The sequence below is a fragment of the Artemia franciscana genome, chromosome 20 (assembly GCF_032884065.1).
Source record: "Artemia franciscana chromosome 20, ASM3288406v1, whole genome shotgun sequence".
Lineage (NCBI taxonomy): Eukaryota > Metazoa > Arthropoda > Branchiopoda > Anostraca > Artemiidae > Artemia > Artemia franciscana.
In genome coordinates this window covers 25,296,809-25,315,093 of record NC_088882.1, presented here as the reverse complement: position 1 = coordinate 25,315,093, position 18,285 = coordinate 25,296,809, and the positions used below count along the sequence as shown (strand labels likewise).

The 18,285-nt window shown below is 34.5% G+C and overlaps 1 protein-coding gene across 1 annotated transcript in view; it reads right to left on the bottom strand.

Moving 5' to 3' along the window:
• Window positions 1-18,285, bottom strand: part of LOC136040031 (transmembrane protein 94-like) — a 273,850-nt gene that overhangs the window by 91,537 nt on the left and 164,028 nt on the right. The window contains exon 11 of the mRNA XM_065724097.1: window positions 15,532-15,738. Coding sequence (XP_065580169.1) covers window positions 15,532-15,738 — 207 coding nt within the window. The remainder of the gene's footprint in view (window positions 1-15,531; window positions 15,739-18,285) is intronic.

The following is an 18,285-nucleotide window of genomic DNA, read 5'->3' as shown; positions in this document are numbered from 1 at the left end:
TCGCTCCTTACTACAGTTCGTTACCACGAACTGTTTGCTTCCCATTTTAAATCACTGGTAATAATAACTCCCAAGAGTTTAATCTTAGTACTTTAAGGGAATCATAGATAGTTGGTAGGAAATTTGGTTCAGAATAATTTAAAAATGAAATAGTTAAAATAAAAGACTTACTGTCATTTACTGTCATATTTCAAACGGAAGCTTTAGTTTTCACGCTATGAATTAAAATTTGACCTTTGCTACATTCATTTGTTTCACAAATTTCTCCAAGGGTAAGGTCATCAACATATTTCCAACGGTCCACAATCATTAGCAATATCATTAAGCATAACTAGAAAAAGTATAGGACCCAGGATGGTACCTTGAAGTGCACCGCAAAAAAAGGCTCAGGTTCAGAGAAACAAAGACTTCCTATATTTTAAAATTTGGAGTCTATTTATTAAAAAACTCTGAATGATTTTATCACAGCAGGGCTCAATCTAAAATCATTTAAAAGCTTAGAAATTAAAATGTTACGATCAATAAGATCGAAACCCTTTTTAAAATCAATTGTTATTAAGTTTAGCTAGCCATTTACCAGGCTCGTCAACATGCTTAAAAATAAAATGTAAAAGACTGCCTATATAATGGGATGCTGATTTATTCTTTCAGTTACCGTACTGATGAGGATCAAGGAGGGGTTCAACTTCAGCTTTTAGCCAATTTGCTACAAAGCTTTCGCACATTTTGCTGGGCAAGGGGGGTCAAAGTGATTGGTCTCACGCAATCAACATTAAGTTCAGTATCTTTTTTAGGGATTGGGGTAACATATCCCATTTTCCAAATCTGCGGGAAAACTGAAGAAGTTGAAATGCAATTAAAAATTTGTAGAAATATTTTCTATTGAAGCTGAGATTGGTATGAGGCTTGCTGTGAGGAAAATTATCCTATCAGTAGTTTATAAGCATCCAAGTGTGTCGCATGAGGATTTCACATAAGGTTTCCAAAGTCTTCTAATGATGGTTCAGAGGTCAGAGCAAGAATTCTTTTCAGAATTAAAGATATTTTAATTCTAATCTTTTATCTACACGTAGTTTTAATATAGATTATTTAAATTCTCTGGTTTCTAATAATCTTTCTCCCACAGTAACAATTCCTACCAGGATCACGGATCACTCTGCTACCCTGATTGACTGTGTGCTTGTCTCTTCAAAGATTATCCAAGAGGTGTTTTCTAGCATTGAAGTGAATTTGGCATCTGATCATTTTCCGGTAGTATTTAGTTTAGATTAACCAGTGCCACGCTAAAAAAAAGCAAAATAAAAATGTCCGAGAAATAACTTTTCCGCTGAAGACACTCGGATAGAGACCAAATATGTCGAAAAAATAATGGCCTGAGAAGAGAGAGTTCAGTTCGCATTCAGCAGTCAATGAATAAACTTGTCTGACTGCTTTAGCCCGGATACAACGGTTGCTATGCCATGTTGTAGACTTATGTGAATAATAGCGTGATAATTGCTTAAATGAATTTTTACAATATAATCTTGGATATAAAGGAGTGAGTTCTGCGTTCGAGCTAGTTCCTGAGGAATCCTGATGTGGTGTTAGCCGTGCCCTTTTAACGGTTTATGCAAATTGCACGCTGTAAACTAGCGTGGGTAAAAAATAAATTTTTGTAAAGGTAGGTGACATGTTATTTTGATAAAGCCAGGATGGGAAAGAAAGCCAGACCCAAACGCAACCGGACAGAAGCTGAGGTATCGGATCCGGTTATGAATTCTACTAGTAATTCGGATACGAGTGTTAATGCGGACTGCCAGAAAACGAATGCAGAGAATATCATTAAAATTTTGGAAATGGTCCAATCTATAAATGTGAACATGGAAACCCTAAAACAGAGTGTACTTGAAATTCAGAACGATTTGGGTACAGTTAAAAGTCGTGTTATGGTGCTTGAAAATAAAAGTAATGCAACGGACAATGAAATTGCAACAGTGAAATCGGAATTTCTAGCTCTGCAAAGTATTGTAGAAGCCCAGTCACAGCTGATTAAGAAATGCAATGACGAAATGAATGTGGTTGTGTCCCAGTCTCTTGTTGATGAAAATCGGGACAAGTTGCATAATTTGCTGTTTTGGGGCCTTAATGATGTACCCTTAAATGAGGCTGCATCTCGGGTTTCTGAGGTGATTGTAGCTGGTTTGTCACTCCCACTTGACAAGTTGCCACCATTCACTGTGGTTCACTGTTCCAAGAATTAAGTTAAAATTAGGGTGGACAGTGTCCAGGCACGTTTTTTGATTCTAAGTAATGCGAAAAGATTAAAAGGGAAAGATTTCGGTGTTTATAAGTCTGTTTTTATTAGTGATGATGTCTCACCGCGTGTGCGGGTTTTGCGTAAAGAATTACTTGGGTTACGTAAGCGTTTGGCGGATAAAGGTGTGGAATTCTGGGTACCTCCTACCCTACCACCCAGCATCTCTGTTAAAAAGGACAACCGTGTTATTAAAGTGCCTTAGTACAATGCTGTGTTTGTTGGATTCTTAAATTTTTTTTTTGTTGCAGTTGTTAGAATTAGTGAGTGTTTATTTGTTATTGAAAAGATCAATTAAAAATAATAATAACAAAATTTAATAAAAAATAAAACTTGCTATTTTGTCACAATAATTATGGTTGTGTGATTGTCGGAATTAGTAGCCGTTGTATTTGGTAACTTGTACATGGATTCGTTACGGGTTAACGAAATATGGCCTGTTTCTTTTTGTGTTTTTTTTCTGAGATGTAAAGAGTCATTCTTTTGTTGTTTGTTATATTCTATTTTGTTCTTGTTTAGTTCTTTTTCTTTTCTTTTTTTTTGTTGTGGAGATGAGGCCATATTACTTTGTTGTAAAACTGTATGAATATTGTTGATGATGATCGTGGCACCCCGGGCAACAGCCGTCTTGAAATTTTGGAAGCTTCATTTGTGGATTTTGGTAGTATGTTTACGGAGCAGCTCCACCGGAATTATGATATTGGGATTGCTGGTCAATATGTTTCTTGTAATTCAAGATACCTATTTAAGGATGGTTTGAGGTCCGGGAATGGTGGTGGTGATTCTGAAGATCTCAGAGTTTTCCATCTTAACTGCCAGGGTTTGAATTCATCTTTTAATTTTATAAGCGAGATATGTGAACTTTCCATTTTTCAGGTTATTGGTCTCACAGAAACATGGCTAAATGAGCATAACTCTGCTCTCTTGGATATTCCAGGGTATACATTTTATCATAGGAATCGTCAATTTCGTCAACATGGAGGTATTGGAGCTTATATACGGAGCGATATCGAGGTTTTGGTAAGAAGTGATCTAGTGCTGTTTCACGAGATGTTATTTGAGCCACTTATCCTTCAGCTCAGGCTTAAGCCAAAAGATGTTTATGTTGTTGTACTATATAGACCACCATCTGGGTCTATACCGGCCTTTTTGGATATTTTGGAGGAACAGTTGGATAAACTACCTACTGGTTCGCACCCATTCTTCATGCTTGGGGACTTTAGTATTGACCTTAACAATATGAATTCGAATACTCCTATAGAATTCCTACAGCTTTGCATGTCATATAGTTTATTTCCCACTATCAATATTTGTACGCGTGTTACCACTTCAACGGCAAAGCTACTTGATAATATTCTTTCTAATTCTAAATTTTCAGATCCAGGGGTTATTGTTACTGATGTTTCTGACCATTTTGGGATTTCGGCAAGTTTTAAAGTTTGTTTCCCGAGGCAGCAAGGTCCTAGACTGAAAATGAGTATGTTACCTGTGCTCAACCAGGGTAACTTAGAAAAGTTTAAACAAGAGATTTCTAATGTTGATTGGAATAATAAAGTTGAAAATCTAGATGATATAAATATAAGTTTTCAAAGATTTATGATACATTGATCTCTATTTTGAGTAAAACTTGTGTAGTGAATCGGACAAGGTCAAGGAAAAAGATGCCCAAAAAGCCGTGGGTGTCACCTAGTCTTCTGCGGTGCATAAATAAGAAAGGCCAGTTATATAGGGATTCAATAAGGAATGTAAACGATCCAGTTTGCACAAGAGTTTATAAAAATTATAGAAATGCTCTTAATAAACTTTTGAGAAACGCGAAGAAAAAATATTTTGAGTGTAAATTTAAGGATGCTTGTGGTAACCCAGCTAAAACTTGGAAAATTATTAAAAGTGTTATATCTTCAACAGATCCGGTTCTGCCTGATGAAGTTACTACAAGTGATGGGTTAAAATCGAATGAGCCTGCTGTAATTTGTAATGCCCTTTCGGAACATTTTGCAACTGTTGGGGCTCGATTTTCTCGTACTACAGTAGCTTCTGATAATGATCCTCCACTTGAGACTTTTATGGGTACTTCTGTCGATGTATCAATGTATCTAAGACCTGTCACTCATGATGAAGTTCGTAAGATTATATTTGAGATGAAAAGTTCTTCGGCTGGGAGTGATTCCATTAACCTTCTTGTTTTAAAAGCCGTGTTTCCAAGCATTTCACATATATTAACGTCTCTTATTAATGCTTGCTTTAAGCAAGGGAAGTTCCCCAATTGTCTAAAATTGCAAGAATAACTCCTGTGTTTAAGGGTGGTAATAAGAATGATCTGGGGAATTATAGACCAATTTCATTATTACCTGTTGTTTCACGAGTCTTAGAAAAATGTATTAATATTAGAATTTATGAGCATTTGGAGCGTCATAAACTTCTACATACACATCAGTCTGGTTTCAGGAAGGGTAGAACAACAGAAATGGCGATTTCATTTATTACTACTATAATTAATGATGCTCTTGATAAAAAGCTTAGGGTAGCTGGTGTTTTTTTGGACTTAATTAAGGCGTTTGACACTGTTAACCATCGAATATTACTAAAAAAAATGTGAATTTTATGGATTACGGGGTGCTACATTGGGTTTGCTTGGCAGTTATCTTCAAAATAGACAGCAGTATGTCAATTTACAAGGATTTTTGTCTAGTAAAAATGTTGTTAATTGGGGGGTTCCCCAAGGATCCGTACTGGGTCCGACTCTGTTTTTAATTTTTATTAATGATCTACCGCATGTTGTGAAAGCTCTGCCCGGAATTGACGACTTTGTTGACAATGGTCCGAGTAAGACTCAGCTTACTATGCCCTTATTCACTGATGATACAACCTTGGTGTGTGTTGCCCCTACAGAAGAACTGCTCATGTCAACGATAAATGCAGCAATGAGCAGGATATGTACATGGCTTCAAATAAACCACCTTGACCTGAATATAGATAAGTCAAATTTTGTTATTTTCTCTCGATCTCCGAATTTTTACCCTTGGTTTACGGAAATAATTTCGGAGCGGGGAATTATTAAGCGAACAAGATTCACCAAATACCTCGGAATCAATGTTGATGAAACCCTATCATTTAAAGATCATGTGAAGTCAGTTTCGAAAATATTGTCACGTAACTTAGGTATCATGCGCAAATTAAAACATATTTCCCCCCCAAATGTTCTACGATTGTTATATTTTTCCCTGATTCACCCTTACATTTTGTATTGCTCGTCGATTTGGCTTGGTACTTTCCCTTCGATAGTTCGTCCAATCCGAGTGATCCAGAATAATGCTGTCAGAGTTTTTTGTGGTGTTGGGAATCAGGAGTCTTTGAAGTCTATGTATAGAGATTTAAATATAATGCCTGCAGCTGGATTACGTGATTTTTATACATTGATTTTTATATATAGCTATTACAGAGGTAGCCTTCCTGATTGTTTTACAGGAATATTTTGTGAGAGGTCTGATGTTCACCCCCACATTACTCGGATACGAGGTAATACTGAGGTTCCTCGATTAGTTTCAAGTAGGTCTTCTTTTTCACTTATTTACAGAGTTTCAAAACTTTGGAATAAACTGAGTATAGGTATCAAGGAAATTGGTAGCCTTGACCAGTTTAAGTCTGATTTACGTGTGGAGTTGCTCGGTAGGTATGCTTTTGAAACATATTAACTAAAATAAATTTTACATAGCTTATTCGTTTGTAATATTTATGTATTTTTTTTGTTTTTTTGTTGTTGTCTTGGGGTCACGCAAGGGAGTGTATTGTTTATGTTTTTTTTTGTTTTTTTGTTTATTTCGGTATATGGTCTCATTCTCCATATTTTCTTATTCTCCATATTGTCTCTTTATTTTCTTTGAATTTAGCACAGCCTCGCAAGCTTCGCTTATGTTGTGCTATTGATTAAGAAATGTTTATTTCTAATAAAATTGTTCTACTACTACTACTACTACTACTATTAATATACTTGAACAGCGTCACAGTACGAGTCAAGATTATCTGAGATCTTCAAAGGAGGAAGAGAACATTAATTTTAAACAGCTTTGGAATATGACGAACTCTGGTGAAAAGAAAAAAAAAGATCCGAGAACTTGGAAAGTTATCATTTAACTGGTTAGCGGGCCTCGGAGAACTCAAGACCCTCGAATTGGAATCGAAGGAGCTGTTGTAGAGGATAGACAGGAGTTGTTTGACAAGTTTGGTGATTATTTTACTAACATTTGAACAAATATACAAGCGAAAACTAGAAATTCCCAAGCTCTTGTGAAAAGCAGCTCCTTTGCTAATGAGCGGGGTGAGGGAATGAAAATGGAATTTCTTCCCTATGATTCAGCTGAATTAACAAATAACCTCAGCTCGATTGGATCCAACAATGCCGGGTTAGATGATGTTAACCTGATGACTATTCGATCAAATCTGGTGTACATTCTTCCTGTGCTAGTGCAAAAATTAAATTTATCAATGGAGAAGGGAGTATTTGCCAAATTTTAGGAAACAGTAAAGATTCTCCCTCTCTACAAAGCAGGCACTCAAAGGGATATATCGAACTCGAATCCAATTTCTCTTTTCCCTGTGTTTTTGGAAGTTTATGAAAAACATATCCATGAAAGACTTTATGATCGCCTCACGAGCCTGCATGCATTGTATGATAGTCAGTTCATATTCCAAAAGGGCTATTCGAGTTTACATGATGTACAAAATCTATAGAAAATGTCAATTTAGCTTTGGAAAGAGTGAGCATTGTATTTGTGTTTTAATTGATTTTAAAAAAGCGTTTCATACTGTTTATTTTAGTATTTTATTGGAGAGATTTAGGAATTCGGGTGTAAAAGGGGGATATCTGGATTGATTTAGTTTGTATTTAAATTGTAGGTTAGCGAGGGTAATCAAGAAGAGAAGTTTTCTAAGTTATTTCCTGTGTATTTTGGAGTTCCTCGGGGTTCTGTTTTAGGACTCCTGTTGTATTTAGTGTGCGTCGACAGTATGCGGTTCTATGTTCCTGGTGCGTCTATGACATTTTTGCCGACAATACAGCACTTTTAGCGGCAGCAAAGTTTCTTGAAGAATTAGTCCAGAAAGCAAACAGAGCTCAGGAATGGTTGAGTGAGTTTGCAGGCACTAGCTTACTTAGCATTACTCGGCAAAGAGTAGCTATATTCTGTTTAATCGGGCTTGTGCATCTCCGAATCTTCCCAGTGAAATAGCAATTGATGGTTTTTTACTAAAGCGGGTTGAGGAAGCGCGGTAACCAGTATTCATTCTCAATCAGAACCACAGCTAAGAAGACACGCTAATGTGGTTGTGTGTAAGGTAGCACCTGACCTTGTGATTTTTAGACATTTTCTACATTGTTTACCTTCTCATATTTTAGTTCTTTTAAATTATTCTTTGATAGCGCCTCATATTAATTAAGGATACATGATTTGGTAATTTTACGTGCAATTTTAAACGAATGCAGATTCATCAAAAATAAAGCATTGAGGTTAATTGGTAATTATAATATAGAATTTTTAAGTAGAGTCAATTTTTTAGGAAACTATGGATATTGAATGTGGGTCGGATTAGAGATTTTTAGATTTATAATTTTGTGTTTCAGAGTTTGAATGGTTTCGCACCCAGCGTTTTTAATATTTTCTTTTTTCGTTTAAACTCATTTAATCACGGTTGTGATACGAGAAATTCTGAGGACCTGGTAACTGAGCCAGGAAGTACGGTTCGTTCTAGCCACGTGGCAAGGCACTCAGGTCTGGTGGTTTGCAATACTTTTCCAGACTCCATTCGAGTAGCAGAAAGCCGAAATTTCAAAACCTGTTGAATAATCATTTCCTTGGGGGCGGTTGGTGAGTTCGAGGCGAGAAGACGACAGAGGACAAATTACATAATTTTGGGTTTTCTTTTGTTATTATTATTAATATAATAAATAACATTATTAATATATACGTTTTTTATATTCTTATATTTTTAATATTATTATTCAGTAATTATTATTAAGATCTCTTTTCTATTGTTCTTTATTTGTCTTTATTTCAGTGATGATTTGGTTAATTGTAATAATGTAAAAAATGTATACAAGTTGCGTTTTTCAAGCATATTTGTGACTTGTTTGTAACCGGTCGTCAAGCCGGCATGAATCATTTTAAGTAAAGTATTTGAATCCCGAATCTTGAAATTATTTATTTTTTATTTTTAGATTAACTGTACATACTGTGTATGAGAAAAAAAAGCGTGAGAAAGCCAGTTGAAGATGGAGTTTTTAGTTTTTTAATGGGTATTGTGGTCATTTCAGCTCATCAGATTCAGTAAATAGTAGTGATTATTTTGTATTCTTTAAAAATAAGATGAAACGACATTGTAAGAGTGGGGTTTTGTTGTATATATGTACAAGAATATATATATATATATATATATATATATATATATATATATATATATATATATATATATATATATATATATATATATAACCTGTTTTAGCACAGTGGATTGGTGCTCTGCTTGGTAATAAAGGGCCCAGGGTTCGATCCCCGCCGCAGTAAGGTTGGGCGACAAGCTTGCTACTTGTTCCTGTAAAAACAACCAGCAACTGAAACGTCGATTCGACGCCCTATGCGCCAGCAATGGCTCTGGAGGATCTTTATCCTTATATATATATATATATATATATATATATATATATATATATATATATATATATATATATATATATATATATATATATATATATATACATAAATATATATATATATATATATATATATATATATATATATATATATATATATATATATATATATATATATTTATATATATATATATATATATATATATGTATATATATATATCTATATGTATATATATATATATATGTATAGAGAGAGGGGGAAGGAGAGGGAGAGGGAAAGGGAGAGAGAAAGAGATTGGCTGACTACAGTCTTAGAGTTAAGCCTATTTAAATATGATTACACTTTTTCATAGCACATGTCAGTGATTGAATCTTTCCATGATTGAGATACTTCAATTTTAAGATTCTTTGTCCAAGATTGGACAGTAGCCTATTTTCCAAATTTAGACTAGAGCTACAATTTGCAATTACAATTAGGCCTCAAATATCAACTGTCTGTGTATTTAAAATAGTTACCATTGAATATGGGTGGAAAATGAGTTAAATAAAACTAATGAAATCCCATTTATTTCTGTTGATGTCTGAAATAGGTCCCCCTCCCGTAATTAGACACCTCCTAGTCTGCTTTTACTTATTACATCTCAAGTGGTTTTATGATAAATAAAGAAACACATCAATTTTCCTCGATGTTAAATTCAGAATTTAACAGTTAGGAGCTTGAGAATTTTCAGAGCCTCCTGTTTTAAGTAACGCGGCTCAGTCACAGAATCAAAACTTCAGTATATATAAACATCTCCCTATGGTAAGGACTCAAGAAATATTGACTCTTTGGTATACCTAAGTGTCTTGAAACAGAAAGGTCCTTAAATCTGAAGTCCCTACCTAGAATTCAGTCTGTTGTCCATCCGAAAGAAAAATCTATTCAATGGATGTACTATAAGAACTAGTACTGAATATAAACTGTCCCTGGAAGGACAAGGGATTCTTGCGAACTATTTGTGTGCGCATTTGTTTGTTTGATTTTGAAAACCGTACTTGATTTCTAAGCATAAAAATTCAACGTCGGCGAACCGCCACCGTCTCAGAGGCGGTGGTTGACCAGACCTTTCGTCGGCGGCGTTCAATAATTGCGCCAGCGCGCCCCTGGTGCCTAACTCAGGCCCTTCTCAATTATTAATCTAAGAGTAAATATTTGATCGACACATCCTCTACCTTTCCTAAAACCACAGTGTTCTTTTCTTAAAATTTTATCTACAGCATCTCAACCGCTGTGTTCTTTTCTTAAAACTGTGTCTACAGCATCTCAACCGCTGTGTTCTTTTCTTAAAACTTTGTCTACAGCATCTCAACCGCTGTGTTCTTTTCTTAAAACTTTATCTACAGCATCTCAACCGCTGTGTTCTTTTCTTAAAACTTTGTCTACAGCATCTCAACCGCTGTGTTCTTTTCTTAAAACTTTATCTACAGCATCTCAACCGCTGTGTTCTTTTCTTAAAACTGTGTCTACAGCATCTCAACCGCTGTGTTCTTTTCTTAAAACTTTGTCTACAGCATCTCGACCGCAGTGTTCTTTTCTTAAAACTTTATCTACAGCATCTCAACCGCTGTGTTCTTTTCTTAAAACTGTGTCTACAGCATCTCAACCGCTGTGTTCTTTTCTTAAAACTTTATCTACAGCATCTCAACCGCTGTGTTCTTTTCTTAAAACTGTGTCTACAGCATCTCAACCGCTGTGTTCTTTTCTTAAAACTTTGTCTACAGCATCTCAACCGCTGTGTTCTTTTCTTAAAACTTTATCTACAGCATCTCAACCGCTGTGTTCTTTTCTTAAAACTGTGTCTACAGCATCTCAACCGCTGTGTTCTTTTCTTAAAACTGTGTCTACAGCATCTCAACCGCTGTGTTCTTTTCTTAAAACTTTGTCTACAGCATCTCAACCGCTGTGTTCTTTTCTTAAAACTTTATCTACAGCATCTCAACCGCTGTGTTCTTTTCTTAAAACTTTGTCTACAGCATCTCAACCGCTGTGTTCTTTTCTTAAAACTTTATCTACAGCATCTCAACCGCTGTGTTCTTTTCTTAAAACTTTGTCTACAGCATCTCAACCGCTGTGTTCTTTTCTTAAAACTTTATCTACAGCATCTCAACCGCTGTGTTCTTTTCTTAAAACTTTGTCTACAGCATCTCAACCGCTGTGTTCTTTTCTTAAAACTTTATCTACAGCATCTCAACCGCTGTGTTCTTTTCTTAAAACTGTGTCTACAGCATCTCAACCGCTGTGTTCTTTTCTTAAAACTGTGTCTACAGCATCTCAACCGCTGTGTTCTTTTCTTAAAACTTTGTCTACAGCATCTCAACCGCTGTGTTCTTTTCTTAAAACTTTATCTACAGCATCTCAACCGCTGCGTTCTTTTCTTAAAACTTTGTCTACAGCATCTCAACCGCTGTGTTCTTTTCTTAAAACTTTATCTACAGCATCTCAACCGCTGTGTTCTTTTCTTAAAACTTTGTCTACAGCATCTCAATTGCTGTGTTCTTTTCTTAAAACTTTATCTACAGCATCTCAACCGCTGTGTTCTTTTCTTAAAACTTTGTCTACAGCATCTCAACCGCTGTGTTCTTTTCTTAAAACTTTATCTACAGCATCTCAACCGCTGTGTTCTTTTCTTAAAACTTTATCTACAGCATCTCAACCGCTGTGTTCTTTTCTTAAAACTTTATCTACAGCATCTCAACCGCTGTGTTCTTTTCTTAAAGCTTTGTCTACAGCATCTCAACCGCTGTGTTCTTTTCTTAAAACTTTATCTACAGCATCTCAACCGCTGTGTTCTTTTCTTAAAACTTTGTCTACAGCATCTCAACCGCTGTGTTCTTTTCTTAAAACTTTATCTACAGCATCTCAACCGCTGTGTTCTTTTCTTAAAACTGTGTCTACAGCATCTCGACCGCAGTGTTCTTTTCTTAAAACTTTATCTACAGCATCTCAACCGCTGTGTTCTTTTCTTAAAGCTTTGTCTACAGCATCTCAACCGCTGTGTTCTTTTCTTAAAACTTTGTCTACAGCATCTCAACCGCTGTGTTCTTTTCTTAAAACTTTATCTACAGCATCTCAACCGCTGTGTTCTTTTCTTAAAACTTTGTCTACAGCATCTCAACCGCTGTGTTCTTTTCTTAAAACTTTATCTACAGCATCTCAACCGCTGTGTTCTTTTCTTAAAACTTTGTCTACAGCATCTCAACCGCTGTGTTCTTTTCTTAAAACTTTATCTACAGCATCTCAACCGCTGTGTTCTTTTCTTAAAACTGTGTCTACAGCATCTCAACCGCTGTGTTCTTTTCTTAAAACTGTGTCTACAGCATCTCAACCGCTGTGTTCTTTTCTTAAAACTTTGTCTACAGCATCTCAACCGCTGTGTTCTTTTCTTAAAACTTTATCTACAGCATCTCAACCGCTGTGTTCTTTTCTTAAAACTTTGTCTACAGCATCTCAACCGCTGTGTTCTTTTCTTAAAACTTTATCTACAGCATCTCAACCGCTGTGTTCTTTTCTTAAAACTTTGTCTACAGCATCTCAACCGCTGTGTTCTTTTCTTAAAACTTTATCTACAGCATCTCAACCGCTGTGTTCTTTTCTTAAAACTTTGTCTACAGCATCTCAACCGCTGTGTTCTTTTCTTAAAACTTTATCTACAGCATCTCAACCGCTGTGTTCTTTTCTTAAAACTTTGTCTACAGCATCTCAACCGCTGTGTTCTTTTCTTAAAACTTTATCTACAGCATCTCAACCGCTGTGTTCTTTTCTTAAAGCTTTGTCTACAGCATCTCAACCGCTGTGTTCTTTTCTTAAAACTTTATCTACAGCATCTCAACCGCTGTGTTCTTTTCTTAAAACTTTGTCTACAGCATCTCAACCGCTGTGTTCTTTTCTTAAAACTTTATCTACAGCATCTCAACCGCTGTGTTCTTTTCTTAAAACTGTGTCTACAGCATCTCGACCGCAGTGTTCTTTTCTTAAAAATTTGTCTACAGCATCTCTAAGTCTAAGAATTAGCATTATACTAAGTAAGTTTCTACTTATAGAAACCAGGCTTTAGTCTCTATAATTACCAAACTCACTCTTATCATCGTTTTTATACAGGAATTTAATTAGGGTTTTCCTAAAAGTTCTAGGTATTTCTCTTAAAAAAAAATTATAAATATGATCTTAAGAAACTTTTTTCTAACCTAATAACCACCATATTTAAGAAATTCATTTACCACCCAATCAGCACCTTCGCCCTGGTTATTTTACAATCTTTTTAGTACTGCCGCTAATTTTTCCTCAAAAAATTAAACTTCCTTCACATCCAAGGTGTCAAAAATTTTATTTTCCTCTATATCGTTTCCTGTAATTCTATCCCGATTTAGCACATTCTCAAAATGTTCTGCCCATCTCTCTTTAACTCGCTCCTTACCGCTAATTGCAGCCAGGTTCCTATTTTTAAAAGGGACAAGCCCAGATTGACTATCCCCTTTCAATTTATTAGCATGCTAGTACAATATTTTACTATTATGATGTCTAGCTGTATCTGCCAAATCTACAGAAATTTTATCCATGGCCTCCATTTCATACCTCCTTATTTAAATTTTAATCCTTCCTCTTTTTTCATATGGTCTTTCATACAATCCCTTGTCCTGTCTATTAAACATAAAGCATTTCGCGTTCTAACTTCTTCCTTAAGACATCAACAGCAGTTTCACACATTATTTCCTAAAATAGTCCATGCACCTTCTACATTGTCAAATTTTAAACTCTCTAGTTTTATGTTCAACTGTTCCTGAAAAGCTTCTCTTAAATTCCCATCCTGGAGTCTACCATAATCATAACTTCCCAGACGCTACTTACCCTTCCCAAATTTCAGTTTAAACCCTAGAAACTAATAGATGGTCATCTTTACTTTTAACATCAATAACAACACCTTATATACCCTAGTATTTTCTATTGATCCTGCCAGTATTCAGTTTCTACTAATATAATCAATAATGTTAGCTGTCTTGCCGTCATGTCAAAACCATGTTAAAATATAAGCTATTTGATAACAAAATACTTTATTGGTTGTGACTAGATTGCTATACCTACAAAATTGCCTCAAGAAATTAATTTAAACGATTATATATAAGTGTATTTTCGAAAACTCTAAAATGAGAAGGTTTTTGTTGGTAAAATGGCCCCCTGAATCGTGGATCCCATGTGTCGGGAGGATATTCTCTCTGGAGGAGAGCAATTTGTTTTAACGGTTAAGATTATTTATAAAGGTAAAAGTAAATTTATGCAAAGACCACCCTCATAGCTGGTCATTTGTGTAAAAAAATACGGTAAATGTGGCACCTAGACCATTGCAATGTATTGAAAGTAGTGTTTTTTTATAAGTCAGTGGCACTGAAAGGAGAGAAGGTGGAATTAATTTAATTTTAAAAAAGATTGAACTATAAATACTTTTAGAGTAAGTAACAAAATAAACAAGAGTGATGATTGCTTTATTGCTATATCAGCAAGAACTTAAAGATGAAAAGTTCAAGGAAATGAATTGGTAAAACGAAACAGATAGAACACAATAACAAGGAAATGACAAGGCAAGTTAAGACACACTGTCACAGGGGCGGATCCAGGAGGGGCCCGGGGGGCCTTCGACCCCCCAAGATTTTTCCCGCACCCTCATTCGCATTCCGTTCTTTTTTCTGTTTTACTCATTTTTAAGTGTACTTGTCAATTTGATCAATTATTTACAGGTGATTAACCCAATTAACAACAAAAAGCAAAGCTTTCCTACGAATGTAAAGAGCAACCTTGAAACTTAAAATGAACAAAAATTAAATTTCTTCAGCCGGTTCAGCATACATCTGCAAAATTGGCATAAAAATCTTTGATTGCTGCAAAGATTTTTCTACGAACATGGAACTTTCCCCTATTTCACGAAAACAGAAACACCTGTTCAAGATAAAACTGGTATCTTCAACACGTTTCATAAACGTGGTTTGTCTATTCACAATCACATTTTGAAAAGTAGTCTTATAGCTAAAAGTTGAAAATAGATAAAAAAAAAGAAGCTTTTTACTGCTTTTTCAAACAGTAAAAAACTCTAACGAAAGAGCGGGGTGCTGAGGAGGGAACAGCCCTTTCATGTATGGAGTAATTCCTGTTCGTTTTAAGTTCAGAGAATCAAATCTCTGAGTAGGTTTTGGAGGATGGTCTTAGGCAGTCGTACAAGTCAGTAGATGCCCCAAATATATAGAAACTATACATAACCTAACCAAGAAACCCTAGAGTTGAGCGTTTGGCCTGAGAGGCAAGAAATGTGAGAAGGAAATGAAATGAAAACCTATACATTGGTAGGAAAGTTTAAGGAAGAGTTGACGGTTTGGCCTGAGAGTTAAGAAATGTAAACACATAACAAAATGAAATCCTACACATTGGTACGGGAGTTTTAGGAGGAGTTGAGGGTTTGGCGTAATAGGCAAGAAGTGGAAAAATCTTTATATAAAACAAGTTTCGGTAACATACATAAGACCTATGTTGTTACAAAAATAAATCATGATTTCTAATAAAATTTACCTGTTGCTTTCGCGCTGTGTAGAAAAGCGCTAATATCCAAGCTAGACCAGCAGCATTCATCAAACGCCAGAGAATGGGAAACACAATTGGAGTTAATGGAAGAGTAGCCGCAACAGGCTGCATCAAAAACAAATCGATCCAACTGCATGTTCCAATTGATTTACTAAAATAAAAGTACCTCACCAAATTGACTGCGTAAAGAATCGCCTAAAAAGAATAAACCTGATAATCTAACAGGTTTGAAGTGTCAAAGATCTGTAGCTTCAAAATGTTTAGAGCTTTTCATATTAGAATATCCACAACCTACCTTAAATGTATCCCCATTAATTTGAGGTTATTATGTGAAAAAACTATGCACTTGATGCACCAGACTCAAATATATATATATATATATATATATATATATATATATATATATATATATATATATATATACTAGCTGTTGGGATGGCGCTTCGCGCCACCCCAACACCTAGTTGGTGGGGGCGCTTCGCCCCCCCCAAGCCCCCCCGCGCGCGTAAGTCGTTACGCACCATATTAGTTACGCGCCATTGTAGTTGTGTCCCTATGTCCCACCTGTGAATATATATATATATATATATATATATATATATATATATATATATATATATATATGTTTTTAACTACGTAACTACGTTTACTACGTTTAACTACGTAACTACATTCTTTGCTGTCCCATTGTCTGTGCATATAAATAGATTGTCAGGTTTACCGACTCTTGAACATGCAACATATAATGGTCCATGGGAAAACAATCCGTATTCAGATCTATACCTCATGATTCTAATGATTGCCCTTGAGCTTTGTTGATGGTGATTGCTAATCGACCATTCCCTGAGTCGCCATCGTCATTTATATATCCCCCTGTGCACCCCGGCGTCCCCTTTGTAGTTATGTCCCTGTGTCCCGGTCGTCATTTATATTCCCTGTGTCCCGGTCGTCATTTGTGTCCCGGTGTTCCAGTCTGTGATTTCTCTTTGAGTGTCCCGGGCGTCATTTATATTCCTTGTGTCCCGGTGTCCCGGTCGTCATTTATATCCCCCTGTGCCCCCCGGCGTCCCCATTGTAGTTGTGTCCCTGTGTCCCGGTCTTCATTTATATTCCCTGTGTCCCGGTCGTCATTTGTATCCCGGTGTCCCGGTCTGTATATACATTCGTTTTTTAGTTTTGTTTTTCTCCTTTATTTTTTTCCTTTTTTCTTTTTTTTCTTTTGTAGTTTATTTAGATTTTTAGATTTTTTAGTTTTTTTATTAGTTTTTAGTTTTTTTGTAGTTTTTACCATTTTTTTAGTTTTTTTAGTTTTTTTTTACTTATGTCCTGGTCGTCATTTATACTCCCTGTGTCCCGGTCGTCATTTGTGTCTCGGTGCTTTGTTGATTGCTAATTTATATTATATTTATATTTATATTTTTTATATTTATTAATATTTTTTTAGTTTTCTTTTTCTCTTATTTTTCAGTTTTTTCCTTTTTTTTAGTTTTTTCTTTTTTAGTTTTTAGTTTTTTTTTTGTTTTTTACCTTTTTTTAGTTTTTTTAGTTTTTTTAGTTTTTTAGCTTTTTTAGTTTTTTTATTAGTTTTTAGTTTTTTTTAGTTTTTGCCTTTTTTTAGTTTTTTCAGTTTTTTTTAGTTTTTAGTTTTTTACCTTTTTTTTAGTTTTTTTTTTAGTTTTTTAGCTTTTTTAGTTTTTTTTCTTTTTAGTTTTTTTTGTAGTTTTTACCTTTTTTAGTTTTTTTTTCTTCTTTTGTATTAGTGTGAAATAATTCAGACGTCATATGCGGACAAACACGACGTCACTCGACAGACAGACAGACAGACATAACCCACAAACAACTTATTTTTATATATATTTATTCATATTTTTTTAGTTTTCTTTTTCTCTTTTATTTTTCAGTTTTTTCCTTTTTTTTAGTTTTTTTCTTTTTTAGTTTTTAGTTTTTTTTAGTTTTTTACCTTTTTTTAGTTTTTTTTAGTTTTTTTAGTTTTTTAGCTTTTTTAGTTTTTTTATTAGTTTTTATTTTTTTTGTAGTTTTTGCCTTTTTTTATTTTTTTCAGTTTTTTTTAGTTATTAGATTTTTACCTTTTTTTAGTTTTTTTTAGTTTTTTAGCTTTTTTAGTTTTTTTTTCTTTTTAGTTTTTTTTGTAGTTTTTACCTTTTTTAGTTTTTTTCTTCTTTTGTATTAGTGTGAAATAATTCAGACGGCATATGCGAACAAACATGACGTCACCTGATCCATCCACAGATCCTATATATATCTATATATATAAAAATAAGTTGTCTGTGGATGGATGGATGGATGGATGTGTGGATGGATGTGTCAGGTGACGTCACCTGAAAAAACTGGATTAGGTGACGTCAAAACTGAAAAAACTAAAAAAAGGCAAAAACTACAAAAAAAACTAAAAACTAATAAAAAAAATAAAAAAGCTAAAAAACTAAAAAAACTATAAAGGTAAAAACCAATAAAAAACTAAAAAAAAAACTGAAAAAACTAAAAAAAGGCAAAAACTACAAAAAAAAACTAAAAACTAATAAAAAAAGTAAAAAAGCTAAAAAACTAAAAAAACTAAAAAAACTAAAAAAAGGTAAAAAACTAAAAAAAATAAAAAATAAAAAAAAACTAAAAAAAAGGAAAAAACTGAAAAATAAGCTAAAATAAAGGTAAAAACCAATAAAAAACTAAAAAAAAAAGGAAAAAACTAATAAATGACGACACTCAAAGAGAAAGCGACCA